The 21,460-nt window shown below is 34.8% G+C and overlaps 1 protein-coding gene across 1 annotated transcript; it reads right to left on the bottom strand.

Annotated features, from left to right (window-relative positions):
• Positions 1-247: 247 nt before the first annotated feature.
• On the bottom strand, positions 248-20,170 carry LOC121388479 (RNA-binding protein NOB1-like). The gene is made up of 9 exons (XM_041519831.1): positions 20,054-20,170; positions 9,874-10,006; positions 9,131-9,264; positions 7,541-7,612; positions 6,627-6,729; positions 5,111-5,505; positions 2,511-2,608; positions 1,629-1,770; positions 248-555 (listed from the first exon to the last, which is right to left on the bottom strand). Exons 1-9 carry the CDS (start codon positions 20,123-20,125, stop codon positions 286-288), a joined length of 1,419 nt encoding a protein of 472 aa, XP_041375765.1. The 5' UTR covers positions 20,126-20,170; the 3' UTR covers positions 248-285.
• Positions 20,171-21,460: the final 1,290 nt, after the last annotated feature.

Below are 21,460 nucleotides of genomic sequence, written 5' to 3'. Positions count from 1 at the left end.
CTATTGTCATCTATCGGATTTGATTTGGTGGTATACAACATACATCACACACCAAGGTGTGTTTATGAAAAGCAGGTGGAATTGTTTTATTTAGGTGTATTGGGGGGGGGGGGGGCAATAAAATAAAGTTATATTGACACAAATATGATCATGTCTGGGTTCTTTATTAATAATCTATAACTGGTAACAAATTCTCATATAATTTACCAATTATTTCATGTCTTCCATTTAAACAAACCCAACAAAATTGAGAATAATAATAGTTTTATTTCATAAACAATAAAGTCATTTTCGTCTGGTTCCCTTCTTTCCCACTTCATTTGGGTTTCGCTTATTCCAGTAACAAAACCCCTTGTTGCCATGGATACCAAGCAAGGCTGACCGGCTTGTTACATCGTTAACAGCAAACGGTGACATGCCGGCAATGTAATCGGGGTCAAGAGCATTCATGTTCTGTTGATTCTTCCGTGAGACTCGCTGCTGAGGCATTGGTTGGTCAGCCACCAGAACCGGATTTATCGCATGCTTACCTCCCTTTGGCAATGGAAGTGAGTACTGAAATTAACCAAATATGTTACATAGACAAGAATTAAAGACATGCGATGCATGAATTTATAGTATTTGAATATTTTTTGGTTTTCCTGAGTAAGACTTAGTATATATGACTTTTTTCCGAATTTGTTTTCCTCGACTATTTTGTGAATTGGTACTATAAAAACAAATAAAAACTATATTCCGATATACATTGAACAGCAATAATGGGGGAAAACAATGTAGGTGTGTGGGTAATTTCTGGCATGCTTCCATCAGAGAACTGTACAAGCATGCCTGTCGTGAACACAACCGTCGACTTAGCCAGTGAGTTTTGTCCAAGACTTTGTTTTCGCTGTTTATGGACAGAACACAAATACAAGATTCTTGCCAATGGTTAGCTGGAGGAATGTTGAGCCTAGTCCATTGTACAAAGGAGTAAAATGCCATATGATGATAAACAATACCCTACCGAACCTAACAATGTTTTTTGTTCAAGGTTCAAGGGCCATAACTCTGTCAAAAATGGTTAAATTGCCATGCAAGAAAGAAAGAAAGAAATGTTTTATTTAACGACGCACTCAACACATTTTATTTATGGTTATATGGTGTCAGACATATGGTTACGGACCACACAGATATTGAAAGAGGAAACCCGCTGTCGCCACTTCATGGGCTACTCTTTCCGATTAGCAGCAAGGGATCTTTTATATGCACCATCCCACACACAGGGTAGTACATACCACTGCCTTTGATATACCAGTCGAGGTGCACTGGCTGGAACAAGAAATAGCCCAATGGGCCTACTGACGGGGATCAATGCCACACCGACCGCACATCGAGCGAACGCTGTACCACTGGACTACGTCCCGCCCCAAATTGCCATGAAAGTCAAACTTGATCTGCAACAGTACATGATAAAGCTATACACAACATTTTAACTCAATATCACAAGGCATTCTAAAAAAACCATCTGGAAAACTATATGTGTGACAGATGGATGGATGGATGGATGGATGGATGGACAGACAGACAGACAGAAGGAAATAAAACCTATATAGTTCCCTCTGATTGGACCGGTAGGGTAATAATAATACCTTTGTGCCACGCTTTGAGATTGGTCGTCTGCGAGATATGAAGTATCGCACTGTTCCATCCTCGTCCACAGTCATAGATATTCTTTTCAGTGTCTTGTTCCCACACTGCGGACAGAATGCCTTCGACATGTTACTGGTTATTCTGAAATAGGATTACTACTACTACAGCAACTGATGAGCAGTAAACATGTTACAAGAAAAAAAATGCGTAAAAAGCTATCGTTGTCACTTGTATTACACTGCAATGGCAGGTGTGAATCCAAAGCACCAAGATGGAAGGGAACACTTCAGTTACTGATAAAGGAACAAAAAGTTTATACAGTTTATTTTATCTAATGACACCACTAGAGCACAATATTTATTAATTGATAAAGGAACAATGACTGTATTAAGTTGCAAATATTTAGTTTGAATGTCTATAATTTAACAAATAAATTAATTAGATCTCATTTCTTATTATTAATATCAAAATATGACATCCTGTGTTTCTTAGAAAACAAAGCCAAAGAAACTGACAGCAAGTTGAATATACACTTATTTCAATATTAGCAGAGATATCAGACCTCTGGCGGCATTGTTGTTAGTGTTAAAAATGAACTGGTTAATAGCACTCAAAATATTTTCAACATCCATTTTAATGTCATCACCAAAAACCTCTTTAAATGTAGAACATCTAAATATTACTGACAGACAAGAACTAGATAAACAGAACAACACAAAAGATGATTAAACTAACAGGGCCAAATTTACGAAGTCTGTTTTACAGAAATGCAGATGTTAAACCATTGTAAGTGTGTATAATTACATGCATGTAAGATGCAAGACAGGATTTGTAAACTCGGCCCACTAAATTTATATTTTATTTTCTGGAGTTCTGCTTACTTAAAACACGCATAGCAACGAAGAACATAACTCTTGGCTTTCTTGATCAGCATTCCGTCGACGGAAATCACATTCAGACCCATCTGTATCAAAACATTCTGAAAATGAACAAACAACACTGTTTATCTCAACTCTGTCTCATATTACTAGCAATTCTTGTAAATAAGCTCTGGGCTTCAATACAAATTTTACTTCTTTTGAAGAACAAAGATTTTATCCAAATTCATAAGTATGTAATTAGACTACTGTTCATCTAGTGAAAACAAATATAAATTTTGTCCAACATTAATTCAATGCTAATTACCCATAGCTTGACAAATAGCCGATGTCTGCACATTTGACATTTTGGTGTGTTACATATGGGATTACAAAGGGAAACTAATCAAAACAATATTTAAACTGAATTCCATGGGTTTAGAAATGGAAATAAAATTTATTTTCCAGTAAAAGGGATAACACCTACCATTCCCTTCCAAAAAAGAACTATTGCTTTTATACCCCAAGAAATCAATGATATTATTTCTCATTATGTTTTGCATTCAAGCTACAAAAGCCACTGCACCTGTCGATAAACACATTAAAGAGCAAGATTGTGATATTTGGTGGAACAAAGGAAAATTATAAGAAAATATTTTATTTGGGTAATCAAATAATAGAAAACATGAATGAATACAAATATTTAGGTATCTGGTTTGAAAAAAGTAACAAATTTAATTTATGCAAGAAACATTTAACACAACAGGCAAAAAAAGCCATGTTTTACATTTTAAAAAAGCCAAATGAACTTTCTTTGTCGATAGAATATAGACTTCAGCTGTTTGATGCAATAGTTGTTCCTATATTAATATATGGCTGTGAAATTTGGGGATTTGAAAATATAAATACTATAGAAAAGATTCATATTCAATTCTTACGATATTTAGCACCTGTCAGGAAAAGTACTCTAATATATATGTTATATGGTGAATATGGAAGAACACCTCTATCTCTGAAAATACATCTAAGAATAATTTGCTTTTGGTCATGACTGTTAATGGCTAAAAGCCTAAAATCATCTGTAAAGGCTTACCAAATAATGTATTACAATTTTATTCAATTCGGTACGCAGTATAAATGGATAATTAACATCAGAGATCTATTTTACCAGCTTGGATTGAATAACGTTTGGGACCAGCAGTCATTTAAATCAGTGGAGTGGTTAAAAAGAGTTGTGATGAGAAGACTGTCTGATCAGTATCTACAAACATGGAGAAATGACATCTTTACGACTAGCAAAGGAACTACTTACAGAATATTAAAAAAAAAATTGGAACTAGAATCATATTTTAACATTCTGGATAAAACAATGTACACAACATTTTTTGATTCAGTATTTCAAATCACTTTTTACCAGTTGAAAAGGGGAGGTGGACAAATATTTTATATGAAAATAGAAACTGTACACTTTGTAATAGCAATATTGTTGGAGATGAATTTCCTTATATATTTATATGCAAAAACTTTAGACAAGAAAGATTAAAATATCTTAACAAATACTATGTAAATAGACCAAATATATACAAATTCCAGCAACTCTTCAGCTCAAAACGTATTAGTGTTCTTAAAAAATTGTGTAAGTTTATATCAATTATTAACAAACAATTTTGTGCTTCTTGACTTACGTGTGATTTTAACTGTTTTTAATATTTAGCTGCTCATCTGTTTGTATCGTGGTATATATGTTTCTGAAATCATCTTGACAATTTGTATGTTTATTATTATTTATGTTCCTCTGATGCCACTGAATGGGGGCCATGAGAGTAAATAAAGTTCTGTTCTGTCCAATTAAACCTTCCATTCCTAAATATGTTGAGTATTATATACTGACTTATTTGATTTGAAACTCGATCTTACGAATCTTTCTAACTTTATTCAGTTGGTAGATGTAGTCCAAGCTAACGGTATGTGTCCAGATGACCTTTCACTTGACCAATCAAAACACACGTGGCAACATCCTAACAAAGGCAGTCACTTGGACATGAAGTTAAGTTTGCTCACGTTAGACCAAGTAACAAAGTGTTCCCTGCCCACTGTCTACTTCATACAGTTCACACACACCCCATACACATACCCACAGTTTCAAGTCTTTTTTATTGCCTTATGTTTTACAACTCAACAAAAATAAAAAAACACAGTATATGTGGATAGTAATTATTCCATATGGAAACTGACAAATATACAATACAATTATAAATATGCAGTCTAAAACTAACTTAAATCATATTTACACACACACACACACCCTAACACACACACACACCACACAAACACACCCTAACACACATACACACACACCCTAACACACATACCCTAACACACCACACAAACACCCTAACACACACACACACACACTCTAACACACACCCTAACTCAAACACACACCCACACCCTAACTCAAACAACACACACCCACACCCTAACACACCACACAAACACCCTAACACACACACACACACCCTAACTCAAACAACACACACCCTAACTCAAACAACACACACCCTAACTCAAACAACACACACCCACACCCTAACACACATCCCAGTGATTACTTGAAATCTCACCTGCATTGCAAAATCTGTTGTTAAACAACCAACAGTGACATCTGCCTTCTGAGCTTCTTCAACGCCCATGGTCTTCTTGAGGTCTTTTATGTTGCTAGGAGTGATCCAGCCATCTTCATCATCATCATCATCATCATCCTCTTCATCATCCTCTTCATCATCTGATTCTTCTCCTTCTTCTATACAGCTGCTAGGCAACACCTGTCCTTCCCTACATAGTTTATTGCTAGAATTGTCCAGGGAGGACTGTTCAGAAGACATGTCAACTGTTGAAGAATCTTTCACTTCAATGTGGATCGTCTTCAGCTGGGATTCCAATGTCGGTTTGTCTTCATTATTTGTTGTGTCATCAGATTGCTTAGCAACAGTTTGCAACTCATCAAATGTTGTTTTCTCTGTAAGAAACAAGAATTCCAAAGAATTAAATGTCTTGTCTACTATAAACTTTCTAGTGCATTGTGGTGAACATCCATAGATTCAACTATAAACCAAGTTTCACTGATCTAGGACTTATAGTTTGTGAGAAATGGATCTAAATGTGCAACTTTTACATTAAAAGTTGTCATCATCGCTACCGCCAATAAAGTAATGCATATTGACAAAAATAGTTAATTACTTTTAACAAACAGGTCCCATATTTTTCAATGTATCTTAGAGCTACAGGATCATAAAACCATTGTAAGCTATGACGTCACTAAGGCCTCGCTAGTGACGTCATAGCCTACAATGGTTTTACAATTTTGTAGTGCTAAGATAGCCTTGAAAATCCCTAGCCTCATGAATACAGCTTCCAAATTTTTATCTTGTAGAACGTTTGGATAGTTTTTATCTTTTCATGAATAATAACCCAACCTCTGACCAACAAATCATTTAGTAAATTTGTTCCACACTACTTTTATGTAGGACAGTGCCAACTGTAGTATCACATAATCCTTACCAGTTTAATTTCTTAACAATTACAAATTATATTTATATTCTTCTTGTGTTATTTTAAATTAGAAAAAAAAAAAGTTGGTCAAGTATCATTTTCCAGGATCCAGCTCAAAATTCCATCACTTCCAGTCCTGAAAAAGGACACCTGAAAATTCCATGATTTTCCATTACCAGTATAAACCCTGTAATTAGTAGACCAGTCAAAAGGTTAAAACTGCAACCTGGTGCAGGATGTAGCCCAGTGGTAAAGCGCTCGCTTGATGTGCGGTCAGTTTGGGATCGATTCTTGTCGGTGGGCCCAATGAACTATTTCTTGTTCCAGCCAGTGCATCACGACTGGTATATCAAAGGCTGTGGTCTGTGCTATCCTGTCTGTGGGATAGCGCATATAAAAGATCCCTTGCTACTAATGGAAAAATGTTGCAGGTTTCCTCTCTAAGACTATATGTCAAAATTACCAAATGTTTGACATCCAATAGCCATAGATTAATAAATCAATGTGCCCTAGTGGTGTCGTTAAACAAAACAAGACAAACAAGTCAAAACTGCAACCCAGTTTTACTATGAGAGCTTCTAAACTCACCGTCCGTCTGCTCCTCAGTGACTGAAACTGATTCATCTGCAGAGATCTCCGAACTTTGTACACAGCTACCACATTCAGATGTTGTCCTCGAGCCTGGTGCTTTCTGAAAATTAAGTAACTCTTTATTATTTTATTTATTAATATGACAACCATACTGTGTTCACCAGAAATGTATGAATGTTTTTTCTTAATAAATTAATGCAGATTTTTGACATTTATGACAAAACGATTATGGAAGAAATTATTCTAGGTTAAACAATCAACTGCCAGCACAAAGTTGGCCAAATTTCTGCTCAGGTGAGTTCTACGACTGTCCAGTTGCTAGTCTAAGCACTCTTACAAAGTCGATTCTCGTCAGATAACCCATTAGTTGTTAATCTGAGCACAATCGTCGTAGGTCAAGAGTTGTGGAAATGACAACGCAACAGTCAAGTTGGCCAACTTTGTTGTAACAGTTGACAGTCTGAACCTAGCATCAACTATTGAAAAAAATATACCTCAATGTCACTGACCCATGTTATTAGGACAGTGTAAAATATTTTAAGTTGTTACAGCATTTTAAAAATTATACGACACATTACTTATAACTTATTGCTTAAATTATCGACTTTGGCCAATCCAATGTGTTTCTGTTCATCTTGGTATTTACAGCAGTTTCAAATGCATTCTATGAAAAACTAAAAAGGTACGTACCACAGAAACAAGGATCAATAACCGTAAGAATTTAATTCCTGTACATTTGTGTATACATGCGCTGTTAGATTTAGATAAATAATTAAGTATTCTATAAATTATAAAAACCTTCAAGTGTTATAGAATGAAAAGGAAAGTGTCTTTCCGGTGTACCAACTCCCTATTATATACCTTTTTACATAATGATAAACAAAAATAAACACTTAACAGAAATAATTTACCTTCGGTGCCAAGTAAAAGCCAGCTATTGCTGTGGGTTTTTCCAAGTTGTGGCTGGTTACATTCCATTCAGTCTACAAAATACAAGTGAGTTACTATGAATAAGATTAATGACAGTGTATTCTGTTTTGTATAAAATATATAATTTAATTAGATACAATCTATATACATGTTAAAAAAATACACATCATACGGGGGAGATGTATAATTGCCCTGCGGGTCAGCTGCATTTTGCTTTCTATATATATTATATCGTTTGATTAAAACTTTATTTTGTGGATAATTAGTATGGATCACAAATTCTGGAATTATCTCCAATAAAAAAGAATTCTAAACTTGTAATCTTATCTATTTCAAGCCACAACTTTGATAACAAAGCCAGAGATGAAGGATTATACTGGAAGATGTAAGGAAAGGAAAGCAATCTTTAAACTTGTTATCTGGTGTCTAAAATACTTAGAGAGAGATGGTGTATATTACATGATTGTCTGTTATTTATTTTACATTCAGGGGGGGTATGAACACAAATTATCTGCAAACTGTGTGAATAGGGGAAGCCGTTTACACATAACTTTACGGATTTTTTGTTGTTGTCCATACCCCTATGAACATAAAAGAAACAACAGACAACACTTATAATTAAATTTAAAACACTAAAAGTTCATATTTCACTTTGAATTATTTTGTTGGTTTTTAAATAGTAATGCTCAAAAAGACAAACTACCAATATAAAGTGACATCATCAGGTATGATGTTCCCCGACGTTATTTTTACTTTCATTGAAAAAAGTGAGAGAGAGAGAGAGACAGTGACAGAGAGAAACGGAAAGTGAGAGAGTGTCTAAGTTCTATTTTGTTAATATGTGCAAACTTTACTCAAGACTTTTCTATGGGACTCAAATCACTTGCCTAGAGCTTATGAGGTAAGTGTTTCATCACTCGACTGGTATTTTCGAACGTGAAGAACTGAATTAAAGACAATCAAAACTACAAGAACAACCCAACACACCTTAGGAAAGTGCTCTATCCAGGGATGAAAGTGACTTTTCCCCAAAAGGGCTGAAATAATTTTACCAAATTATGGATATGTCTTTGGCTGAGGACGCACTGGCGTAGACAGCGCCAGGGGGAGTTCGAGGAGGGTGTCCGCTGACCGATCAAGAACTTTGTACGGCATCCCATTGAAATCACAAAATCCCGAACAATGGACAGATTTTCAATGCATTCGCAAACAATACCACCATTTTGTCCAACATGACGCGACAATGTATACGATCTGCGCATTGGTCTCGCGCAGATGATACTTCGCGAGACAAATCTGGTCAATGGCGAATAAGCAAATATGGCGGCCACAATGGGCGCAGCCATGTTAGATCTAAAGTTGGATCTAAACTCCGAAAATTTTAGGCGGAACGAATGAAAGTTGAAAAGGGGCGGGGTTTTTAAATTTTATTTTGGCGCAACAAAAAGGCGGCGAACTTTCATCGCTGTCTACCACTGAGCTACATCCTATTCAAGATGGAAGATGAAATATATACAGCGAGTGTTTAATTCTATGATGAAAATTACAATATTTTAAAACTTCAATCTCACCTTTCTCTGGGGAACAGTCTTGATGTGATCTGGGCCAACATGCTCCTTTTCTAGCTGATAAGCCAGAGCAAGTATTTTAATATCAGCAGCTGACAAACTAGGGTAGTCTCCAGTCTTCTTGGAAAATTCAGTCACTGAAATTTGTTTCAATAAAATGTATAAAAAATAATTTCATTTATTATAAAAAAAATAAAAAAAATCATTTATGGACCACTGGCTAATATGTTTTCAATCAAATAATATTACTGACAACTGGCTGTGTCTTCATAAACTTACTTATAATCTATCATCTATGTGCTTTAAGTATATATATATATAAATATATATATATATATATATATATATATATATATATATATATATATATATATATATATATATATATATATATATATATATATATATATATATATATATATTATACTTTGACTAAAGTATGTTTATGATTGAATGTGGGTCCAGCTGTACAGAATGAGAGAAAAAGCATGTTGTCTCCATCCACGCCATTCCTTCATATTAAAAGCATGATGTGTTTTATGGGCACTTTTCCACATACAGCACAGCATATATACTATAAGAACCGAAAGTGGGGAGGTATCTGCATGTACCATGGGATTTGATATTTACACCAGTCATGGAGCATTTGTCAGAATGGGGAATATTTCATTAGGGTTCTTTAAAGATACAGCAACTGCCCATTGAGCTACATAAATGTATATTTATTATATGGATCCAGAAATCACCTAGTCTAACAGAATCATGGGAAGGCTCTCGGAAGTCAAGCTGATATGGCAGAACCTGTAACCGCTGACGAGTGGTCTTGTCTCGAATTTCTTTAACAACTTCTCGAAGAGTATATATCTTTTCACCAATTTCCTGAATTAACAAATAAAAAACAATCAGTAACATTCCAAACAGGCAGATAATTTGATTATAAAAATTTGCTATTGTTGTGTATTAATTTTTCATGTCCACCTATATAACTACAGGGCTCACCCTGGATCAAAAATACCTGTCACCAAAAAATTAGCCAAATGGAATTTTTATTAGCCAAATTTGATTTACGCAGTATTATATACAGTATTTATATATGCATATGAAAATGCATCTTTTACAATGTACAAACTGGAATAAATCTGAATAACAAAACCGTATTACCTGATCAAAATCAAAGACAGCATTGGGGTAGGGGCAGTTAATATATTACTTCATTTTTTCAGCAGGGGGTTGGTGAGGTGATGCATTATCTTCAGAGTTAGTAGCCAGTCCCCACACACCCACCCCCACTTCTAAGGCATATGACATTAAATTAAACATACCAAAATATGGTGGTGGGTGGATGTTTATGGAGAGCGTTGTTTTCTCTTTCTTCCTTTTTTTCCCAAATAAAAATTTGAGCTTTTTTTTTTTTTTAAATATAAGAGTTCATTATTTCTTTAAATAGCAATCTTTATGTTAGTTTGAAATGCTTTTCTTTTTAAGTAACCCATCAATTTCCCATCACCCAACAATTTCATAATTTGCAACATGTTGTTGCTGTTGATTTCAGCGCCGCGTTAAATGCTTGTTGCAATTTCTGCTTGTAAAATACCTAGACTAAGAATGCCGACTTCACAGTATTACAACTATTCCATTTATAAATAAATAGTGTGAATAAAATTAAAATTTACAGTCTTTTCAAAATCCAGCTAACTTATTAAATGTCACCTCACAATCTTATAAATGTATATCTAACATTATTTTACAAATATGATTATTGTAAACTAATTTTACGTTGTACATTTAACTGCAATTTGTATAAATACTGCATGTTCATTTCCCGTGATAGCGATCTGCATGCGTGCTCTCGACCATGTGTATGAACTTAACAAAAACAAAAGAAATAAACAAAACTGCAGTTAGGTATTAATTTATGCAAACAACTATTGGTTTAGTTTAAAAAAAATTTACATCAAGATTTACTTGTGTGTAATCGTATTGTTTAATATCCGCAATGATGTCTCTTGACACATGAGTCTCAGCAGACTCTGAAGCATGACGTATATTTGCGCCGAGAGCTGTCCTCAGTTCAGCCAATGAACGTTCTTCTTAACATTCGCGAACTATTTGATTGGCGTCCGGCGTGGTTTAACATGAAGCGCATAAACCAGTCTAGTGAACGTTTTCTTTTCGCTTGGTCTGGCTGAACTCAGCCCTTGGGATAGCCTACATGTCTTTCAGCCCTGAACTGGCATGTTTATTCAAATTGACACGCATTGTCGGTCTGTTTTTATTACTTTGGCTCAAAGACTTTACAAAGTTAAAATAACAAGCTACAGATCTTCCAGACATTGCTTTTATAATGTTGAACACATGCCATTAAAATTAATAACTGTGATTATTAAAATAAGCAAACATCATTAGGCCTACGCTATATTCTGGATGACTCCGTTTCTCATTACCGGTCGCGAGATCGCTATTACGCTAACTGAATATTTGGTATTATTATTATGTTTGAGGAGTCAGTTAGATTATGTAACCGTTTGTTGACATCTGAAGATAGAAAATGGCTTAGTCCAAATTTTAGCCAATTTTTTTTGGGTAAAATTTAGTCAATGGCTAATTTGGCTACCAACAGCGCAAGCCCTGTAACTAATTCTGAATTTAATAAATCATGACAGTAAAGACTAAGTATATTCCAGTGACATCTCTTAATATCAAATGTTCGACATCCAATAGCCAATGTTTGATAAAATCAATGTGCTCTAGTGGTATCGTTAAACAAAAACTTCAAAAAAATAATTATGTTTTTGTTTTCAATATGTTAAAAACATTCCAATGCCAAATTGCTATTGAATATATATATATATATATTTTTTTTTAATTACTAATGCACCTGACTGAAAAATAATATTTTAAGAAAAAATAATTATAATTCATGGAATATGAATATGAAGTGAAATTACAGTAAGGTATGTTATATTTATTGTGTACGATGCCAAAGTGACTGTCATCGACCACATAGATTTGGGGTCATTTTGCCCACTGTTATTTTTCCCTTAGTCTTGTTTAAGCAAGGTTAGTTCGCCCTAAATCTCATTCATACTGAGTTTTGAAGTCTTTTTCTTTTTTTCTGTTTATAATACTGTTCATAATATAGTCCTTCCCAGCCTTCATGCACATTGTTCTTTGTAAATAATTTCAGTTTCATTTACAGAAAAAAAGTACAAGTGTTTTGGTAATAACAAAAAACCCACTATATTTTAGAGCTGGGCGGTATACCATACAGGGGTAGCATTAAGGATTTTCCCCCAGGAGTCCATTTTTCCCCAGTGGACTCATTTGCTCATGAATTGCTCATTTCAATGAGTCCATTCTCAAAATCCACGAGTCCATATTTTTTCCCGGAAATAACGGCTTAAAGGAAGGGACAATCAAGGCATTTGACCTGGTATGCATATTCAACGATATATAATGCACATTATTGCTTAATATAAACAAGTATAATCGTATAGTTAATAAAACGGTTAAATGTAACGGCTATTATATATAACGGGCGCAGCCATTCTGTATCATCCCAGTGAATACGCCCTCTGGAGAGCTGGTGGTTACGTAATACCTAACGTGTCAAGTCAGGAATTAGTCTTCGAACTGAAGAAACAAAATACCTGATTTTTGCGGATGCATTGCAATATTCTGTATAATTAATACAAAATAAACCACCATTGTCAAAGTGTTGAAATAACTGTATTGTGGTTTGTACATAAATTAACCCACATACTGAAATAATAATCGGAGTGTTTTCTTAGTTAATTGGTCTTTTCTTTCCGTGGCCTATATCTGTGGTTCCGATTAGCAGATGTATATTTAGATGGTCCCCAGACAGTGTCTAGACACACTAAAAAGACGTGCCTCTTTTATTACGATCACAGGGTATTGTGTGTTAACCACACGGACACCCATCTAATCATAATCGATCAGCTGTCCTGCTTTATTACTGTAAGTAATTCTGTAAAACCCTTGATTAAGTAGACTTTCCCATCTAAACTGACCAATTACGTAGTCTCAAAGAAAAGAAAATTAGCACTTGGGTATCAGGAGTTGTCATTTTTGCTCGAACGTAGCATACCAATAGCCCTAATAATATGCTTTTTTTTTAAAAAGAAAAATACTATAACTATTGATGCAACTTGAAATATATTTAGTTAAATAGTTTATTATACTATCAAGTCATTTATGTTGTTTTACAAGTCTGAAGTTGCCTTGTCGTAAATTAGAGCGTTTGTTTACACTGTGCATAGAGCAGGTGGACGGAGCTGACATCACTTCGCCCCAAGCTACACCACTGGATGTCATAAAAACGAAACAAAATGGCTACCCCCAGTTAGCAGGAATAATCATGTTTCTTTATTAACTCTAAAATTACGCATTTTTCATTTGTTAAAGTGTCAGTATGTATTGGTGGTCTGGGTATGCATCTTTCCAACACATAAATCTCTTGCTTGAGTTTACTCTACCTTTAAGAACACATTCCATAGCTTCGGTCAAGACGGACAACAGCAGTTGTATTTAATAGTTGTGCCGTCAACAAAATTGATTCTATCATGTACCATTGGCATGAAAAAAGAATAAAAGTAAAATACTACTGGTTTATTGAACGAAGAAGTAATGCCATCTTAATAATAACATTAGAAAATTTAGTATCTGAACTGGGATTCGATCCAGCAACCTACGGCACCTCCTAACTCAGCATACGAACCTCGCTCCAGGTCCCTTCACACCTGCATGGAAGTCAATATTCAAAATGCCTGAGTAATGACCTGGGAGCATGGTAATGGTTTTCCCCGGAAATGATATGACTGGCACACAGGTGCATAATTACTATAGTTTGACCAGAGGAAACATTTTGGTGTTTTCTCTCAATAAAAAAGAGAATATATAACATGCCCATTAGTCCTGGTACGATTCCAAATTAGAAAAATTAACAACTTTTATATCCACGTCTTGTACGAGTTCGTTATTATGTTTTTTTAATGATCTTAAAAATTGCGTTTTGGATCGTTCAAAGCAAACAACTTTGACGGCCATGATTGTTTCTAGGTCTGATGTCGGGCAAGTCCAATTTCCAAATAGGGGTGTCATGCTTGTTACTCTCTTGGTTATCGTATTGATATTATGTTGCTATAGTTTAGTTATTTGTTATCAAAATAAACAATTAGTGATGCATATCTAATTTAGATTGTTTTGTTTGTAAGGGAAAACTCTCCGCTTGTAGGAATATTCAAACAAGTTAATAAACTGTATAGCTACACTCTGTTCTGTTTCGACAGAAGTTACGAGGATTTCCCAATCTGATTAAAAATAGCTCTACTGGGTCTACCAGTAGATCTAACAGCATTGCGTGGACTCCCATGTCCAGGTAAAATTTCATCTATTCCCCCGAATCATTTCGTATTCCCTCGGCATAATCCCGAATGTTTTCAAATTATTTTCAAATCACTGGCATGATTTTGCAAGTAAGGTTTTAAAAATATCCACCAATTACACGTCGCCTTTTATAGCGTTATTCTGGAGCATACAAATTCTAAAAATACCAGGCGAGACTATTTGTGCAATAGGTGAACTTGTTGGTCTATTTCAACATTGAAAAACCAGGGGGAAAAGTGCAGTAATAAACTCTTGATTGTATACTAGTATAAACAGATTTTATGGCTATACCATCACAGGTTTTTTTTCGTCTTGAAACAAATTTTACATAAAATTTTATATTGAAATTAGTTTCCGGCATACTTTGTAATTCACCCGAATCATTTCGTATTCCCTCGGCATAATCCCGAATGTTTTCAAATTCTTTTCAAATCACTGGCATGATTTTACAAGTAAGGTTTTGATTGGTCGAATGAAAGGTCAACTGAACATGAGCTTCAATGGACTGCTGTTAGATTCACATGTAATAGTGGAGCTAATTTTAATTAGATTGGAGGATTTTCGATTGCCCATTATCAGTGTGGCCAATCTAAGTCATAATGACGTCATTTTGTAGATGTTAATTTTGATAGGTGTGTTAATGCCATAATGGTTTAAATAAATAATTAAACAAATCCACACACTACCTATAATATATCAATGTTCAGACACATACATTTATGTAGTTTGCTGATATAGTGGCCGCAAATATAAGTTATTGTGACATTTCATCTTTCCACTATAGTAAGGTACACGTTGACTGTTATTGTTAATACAGCTCCAGTATTAGTAATGTAGCCCGTGTTCTGCTTATGGAAACCCCATTGATTGTGACATACATTGGCCACACATGGATTTCCGATGGCATTTTGGCCTGAGATAATATACCGTAATCAACTGAAGGGTCCTGTATATACCCTTTCAAAATATAGACTCATCTTGCTATTCCCACAATTCCACCAGACGATCAGGAGAAGAAAGTGATTTTCACTCAGTTTACAATAGGTTTCTTATTTATAGTCGGAACAATAGTGGAGATCATGGCGGGATTATGAGTGACGAATTGTTTGACTTTGCTAACTGAGTTCATGCGTCCAGATCACTTAGGACATGGTGATGATGAAATAATGGAATAAACATGCGTATGGAATGTGTCTTTGAAAATAAACTGGGACGGTTTTATTATCATTTGTGGTGATGAGCAAGCATCCAAGTCTGCTGTCCATACGTTCAGGGACGCATGGACGCATCTTAACGCGACCCCTGCCATATATACAATTCGGTATCTTAATTATGTCAATACTGATTTATCGTACCGAGCAAATTTCAAAATACCAAAATTTCTGTATTTAAAAATGTTATCCGCCATTTAGTAAAGCACTAACAATATATCTGACGAATGCAAATTAGCTTAAAAGAAAGTGATGAGGGCTTTGCACATGGAATTTAATTTTATTTAGATGAAATTAATGGGTGAAACTCAACTCAGGCATGCATTTAAAGCTGAGTGAACTGACAATACTGTACCGATACCGAGGTAAATGACCCCAAAAATATTGATACCGAAACTGAAATTTCAATACCGTCCAGCTCTACTATATTTGTGTGCAATTAAAAAAAAAATCTGTTAAAAAATTGCTTGTAACTGTATACTATAAACAGGGCATAAAATTTGGCACGAACAATATTGTCGTTCATCTGTCGGTTATGCAAAACCAATATCAACATAAACGATGGATCGTTCGTGCAAAAGCTGTAATCGTTCGTCATAAAATGTATTTTAAAAATATCACAGTTTTTGGAAGAAAATAAGCCTAAATTGTCGGTGTGATAAAGATACAATGTAACTGTTTGAAATTGGCATCGCAATCGATACAAAGTCTGAACCGTGGTAATACAATTTTTAATTTTTTTTAATCGAAGCTTTAGAAGCTTTAGTGTTTAGTAGTCTCGAAAAAATTAGTATTGTAATTGCATGTTCACTTTTGAGCATTTCGCTACATGCACAAAATCATATTATGCTGTTCGGAAATTAAAGGGACTGTCCTGAGTTTCAGCCATAGCAAGAGTTCTGTCTCCCCCTTCCCCAACAAAATAAACATGTATCCTACTTTTTTCTTGATTTTTCAAACAATATCTTACCTCAAACATGTTTTAAATGTAAAATACTACACGCATAAAATCATTTGGGATTTCCTATGACTTAATTATTACAAATTTTGTTTAGCAGGTGGAAGAAAAATAAATTGCAGTGTATAAAATTTGGCACGTACAATTTTATCGTTCATCTGTAGGTTATGCAAAACCAACTGAATATCAACATAGATGAATCGTTCGTGCAAAAGCTGTAATCACTCATCAGAAAACATGTGTTGGCTAATATCATCGTTTTGGAAAACTGTGTGTAGTGGGAAATTCCTGACCTTAGTGTATATCATATGTGCTTGATGGTAATTTTGTAACCAGCTTTTTCTCCATCATTCAACGTGTCCAGCTATTTTCTTCACGACCACCGTCTACGTTCGTTATAAAATGCCACCTGCGTTAGCACGCCATCGACATATTTACAATTTACGAAAATTTGCTGAATTTCTGTCCTGACGTCTCTATATTCGGTGTTTGAAGTACTTCACAGAACCTTTATGGGTAGTTTCTTACAATATTATATTATATACTGCTACCGTTAGATCGATTTAGTTTAAAGGTCATTTTGCCTGTCACAAGAGTATGTACCTTGTATTACTAACATGCACCGTGGTGCATGATATCTCGTGCCACCGTCGCGGGAAAATCATGTTCTCGTTACTATGAATAGCATTTTACAGAAGTTCTAATTTCCAATGAATCCAAACTAACGTTAATAAATGTTTATTAAAATATCGATGTTTTAAAATGTCTGACAAATATCATCTACTGATCAATATTATACTTGTTCAAGCCTACATTAAAATTGGTTAAATATTAACAACAACAAAAATCTTCCCCAAAAGAGGTTGAAAAAGATTTTGACACAGGTCAATTTTCTTGGGTCGGTCGGGTTAGGACAAACAAACCTAATTTTTATTTTCGCCTGTTAGCTTTTAAGTTAGTCCTAGCACACAAAAACAGTATTTTCGTGTTTATGATAGAAGAAAAGCTACGAAAATAGATCATCTTAGATTCTAGTTAGAATATTGTTGCCCATTAACCTTTTCATTTGTATCCGAACTACTGAAGAAATCGTTCATGTAAACACTAAAACCACACGAACGACATATTGGTTGTCTGAAAAATTCAATTTTTTTGCCCTGTATAGACAAGGAAGAAAATGTTTTATTTAATGACACACTCAACACATTTTATTTAGGGTTACATGGAGTCGGACAGGATTGCAGGTGATTCGTCCTCTGGATGTTTCGTCCACTGCTGAAATCGAGACGATTCGACCACAACCAAAAATTGTTCTTGGACAATTCATCCACTATAATTTTTATAGTTAAATTTAGAACTTGGCTGGAACTTGGTAGCGGAATGGAGATAATATCATTGTTTATTGGTTGGTTACTTACAATGACGTCACGTTATGGTGTTTTTGACATAAATGACGAAATTTTAGTTTAGTTACTAGCTTTGTTTTCTAAATAGTATGTCAGAATTATAGGTGTAATTGAAGAGCAATTTGAATAACAACATATCCATAAAGTACTATAATGAACAGACAGACAATAACAAGTTGATAGTGCCACTAAAATTTAGTTTGTTTCATATACTAGTAGTTTACCACAAAACTAAAATTACATTTTAGATTTATTGGTCTAAATGTTGTAATCGAGTGGATGAATTATCCGAGGTGGGTGACAAATTGTACGTGGACGAATCGTCTGGAAAGCGTTGGACATATTGGTTAAGGACCACACAGATAATGATAGAAAACCTGCTGTTGCCACTTCATGGGCTACTATTTGCGATTAGCAGCAAGGGATCTTTTATATATATATATATATGCACCATCCCACAGACAGGATAGTACATACCATGGCCATTGTTACACCAGTTGTGGAGCACTGGCTGAAACAAGAAATAGCCCAATGGGCCCACCGATCAGGCGAGCACTGTACAATTTTGTGTGTGCAATAAATGGTGAGACTCATTTATTGCACAACAAAAGTAGAGACTGCACCGGAAGACTGGTAGCGCCACTCACGTCCATTACACCATTGCCGAATGCAAGGTTTGAAAAGCACATGTTAGTTAACGTCTATAAAACATTTATGGCTTAATATTGGAAGAACACCAGCACTTGTAACAGGTATAAAATACATTGATAAAACTTTATAACAAATATAGAACTCATGTTACTTGCCACTTTACGTTTTATTCAGTGGCAAAGTGAAAAAGTAACGATACCGCATTTAATTATTGAAAAATAGTGTTGTTGTCTTTATTGCAAGTATTTATTTTTGTAAGATAATTATATTTAATTTATTACACTTGCAGTACATGACAAAATTTAGATGTTTTTATTTGTTGTATAACTGTGATTGCCCGTTAACAACATATTCCTGTTTGTGTGTTTACTACAATCCAAGATGGGGGATATTTGTTTACATTTTGCTCGGAACGGAATTGTGGTCGAAATAGCGACTACCACCACCTTTTCCCACCCTAATCGTGTAGTGTGATCTTTTTCGAGCATATGCAGACTAAAAAATACTTACTTTGAAACGATCTTCACTTTGAATTAAAGGAAAAACAACCGACTGTAAGACTTGGGTTTAGAACGTGCGGTGCATTATAGGAGGAAAATGAAACTCGGAACAATCTTGTATGTGGAAAAGGATCGGTGAAGTCATTTGTCGTTCCATAATGAATAAAACAAAAAACCATAAAACTAAAAAATAATTAATGGTATTGAAGGTATTTTATTTGAAAATATTGAATACATTCCTACAATTTTGAATGTGCCAAACTTTTTTTTTTTTTTGGGGGGGGGGGGGTATTTTTTTGGGCAAAACGGAGTTACCTACCCTGATTACAGGGCCAATTAATTTTATTTTTTATTTTTATTTTTTAAATTGTTTTAAAGGTATTTCTTCAGTATAACAAACAATCAATATCATTCTTGTCATATTTAAAAAGTGTCCGCGGTCCCTAACAAAAGACGAAAAGTGAATAAAATTATTATAAATAGTCACACATTTGACGATTTGTCTTGAAAAAGTGAAACAAAAAGGCTTGATTGACAACATGAAACAATGAATTTGCTTCATTAAGTATTGCTTAAATGCAATGTGGTTAACTTGGTTACACTCACAGAAAACTGAGAAATATGAGAAGAGAATCTCAGTCTCAGATTCTCAGTATTACTATCTGCCATGCTTTCATTTTCATTCACAGCGATTATCAAATTATAACATTACAATATAATAAAAGTATTATGATCAAGTAAGATAACACATTATGGTACACACATTAATTATAAACTATCAAATGTTATACCCGTAGTGGAGCATTTCGAATAAAAGCACCAGAATCTGCTACAACGTGTTTCACTTTACTGGACGTCGCCATGTTTATATCACATGACTTGTATTGATCTATTTAGATTTGGTATAAAGAACCAACCTCTAAAGCTATGTTTCCATTAAAGTTACAGTGTCTGGTTACCATATAATAATATCATGCACAAATATGAAATACAAGTTCAACTGCACTTTTAAAAAAATTCGTGTGTGTTTCGCTATGAACGGAGAACGTCAAAAGTATACGCTCGATTCATCGCCTAGGTGCGGCCATTGCTCGGCAAACCACAAACGACAGCCTGTTGTCAATTTCAGTTAACAGGTGCGTTTGCGGATTTGAAATTGTAGGGTTCGTCTCAAAAAATGAAATGAGAATTCTTGCGCTGTACAAAGAACGTTCGGTTGAGGATACGTACTATTCTTTCGTTAAAACCGGTTTTGATCTTGACAACGAGCTATCGACAATCGTAACTTCCTACTCAAGAATTGATATTTTATAAAGTGTTAGTAGAACTTTCAAAGTTTAGTTTGTATAACACATTGATCATGTATATATTTTTAATAAAATATACTAAAGTAGAAAATGACCGTTTTCACTTTTTAATTTTACGTGTGGTAAAATCGACAAATTCAAATAAATATTATTTCGTTTGGAAAGGGTAAAGTTAGTTTGTTTTGTTTAACGACATCGGTGTTAGAGCATATTGATTTAGTAATCATCTGCTTTTGGATGTCAAACGTTTGGTAATTTTGACATATAATCTAAGAGTGGAAACGGGCGCATGTGTAGGGGGAGGGTATTGGGGTCGAAACACTTCCCTGACCAAGATAAAAAAAAATTGAAATATATTTTCTGGGGGAACATGGCCCCATATAAACTTCGCTCAACGCAGTCTATAACCCCCAACCCCGCTGAAATCCCTGCACACGTGCCTTGCAAACCCGCTACATTTTAAAAATATTTTATTATTATTATTTTTTTTCTTTTTAGCAAGGGATCATTTATATGTACCATCCCACAGACAGGATATCACATACCATGGCCTTTTATATACCAGTCATGGCGCACTGGCTGGAACAATCCCGCCGATGTGGATCGATCCTAGACCGACTGCGCATTAAAAAACCCACCACATTTGTAGGTCTAAGTAATGAATAGAAATAACATATAGCCTTCATAAATGTTACGTATATCGAACATACTGCCCTCTTCCTCTACCCCTAGAGCATTATGTAATTATTAACACCCCCTTACATGTAGGCCTAACGCGTATGCCAACCGCTGGTCACTGTCAAAATTTCAAGGCAAATCCCTCACCGACCCCTGGAAAGGTATTGTACCATACCTCTATGGATATAAATATATTTTGGAGGTATGAGACGA

Source organism: Gigantopelta aegis, chromosome 14 (genome assembly GCF_016097555.1).
Source record: "Gigantopelta aegis isolate Gae_Host chromosome 14, Gae_host_genome, whole genome shotgun sequence".
Taxonomy (NCBI): domain Eukaryota; kingdom Metazoa; phylum Mollusca; class Gastropoda; order Neomphalida; family Peltospiridae; genus Gigantopelta; species Gigantopelta aegis.
This window is presented reverse-complemented; position numbering and strand designations above follow the sequence as displayed.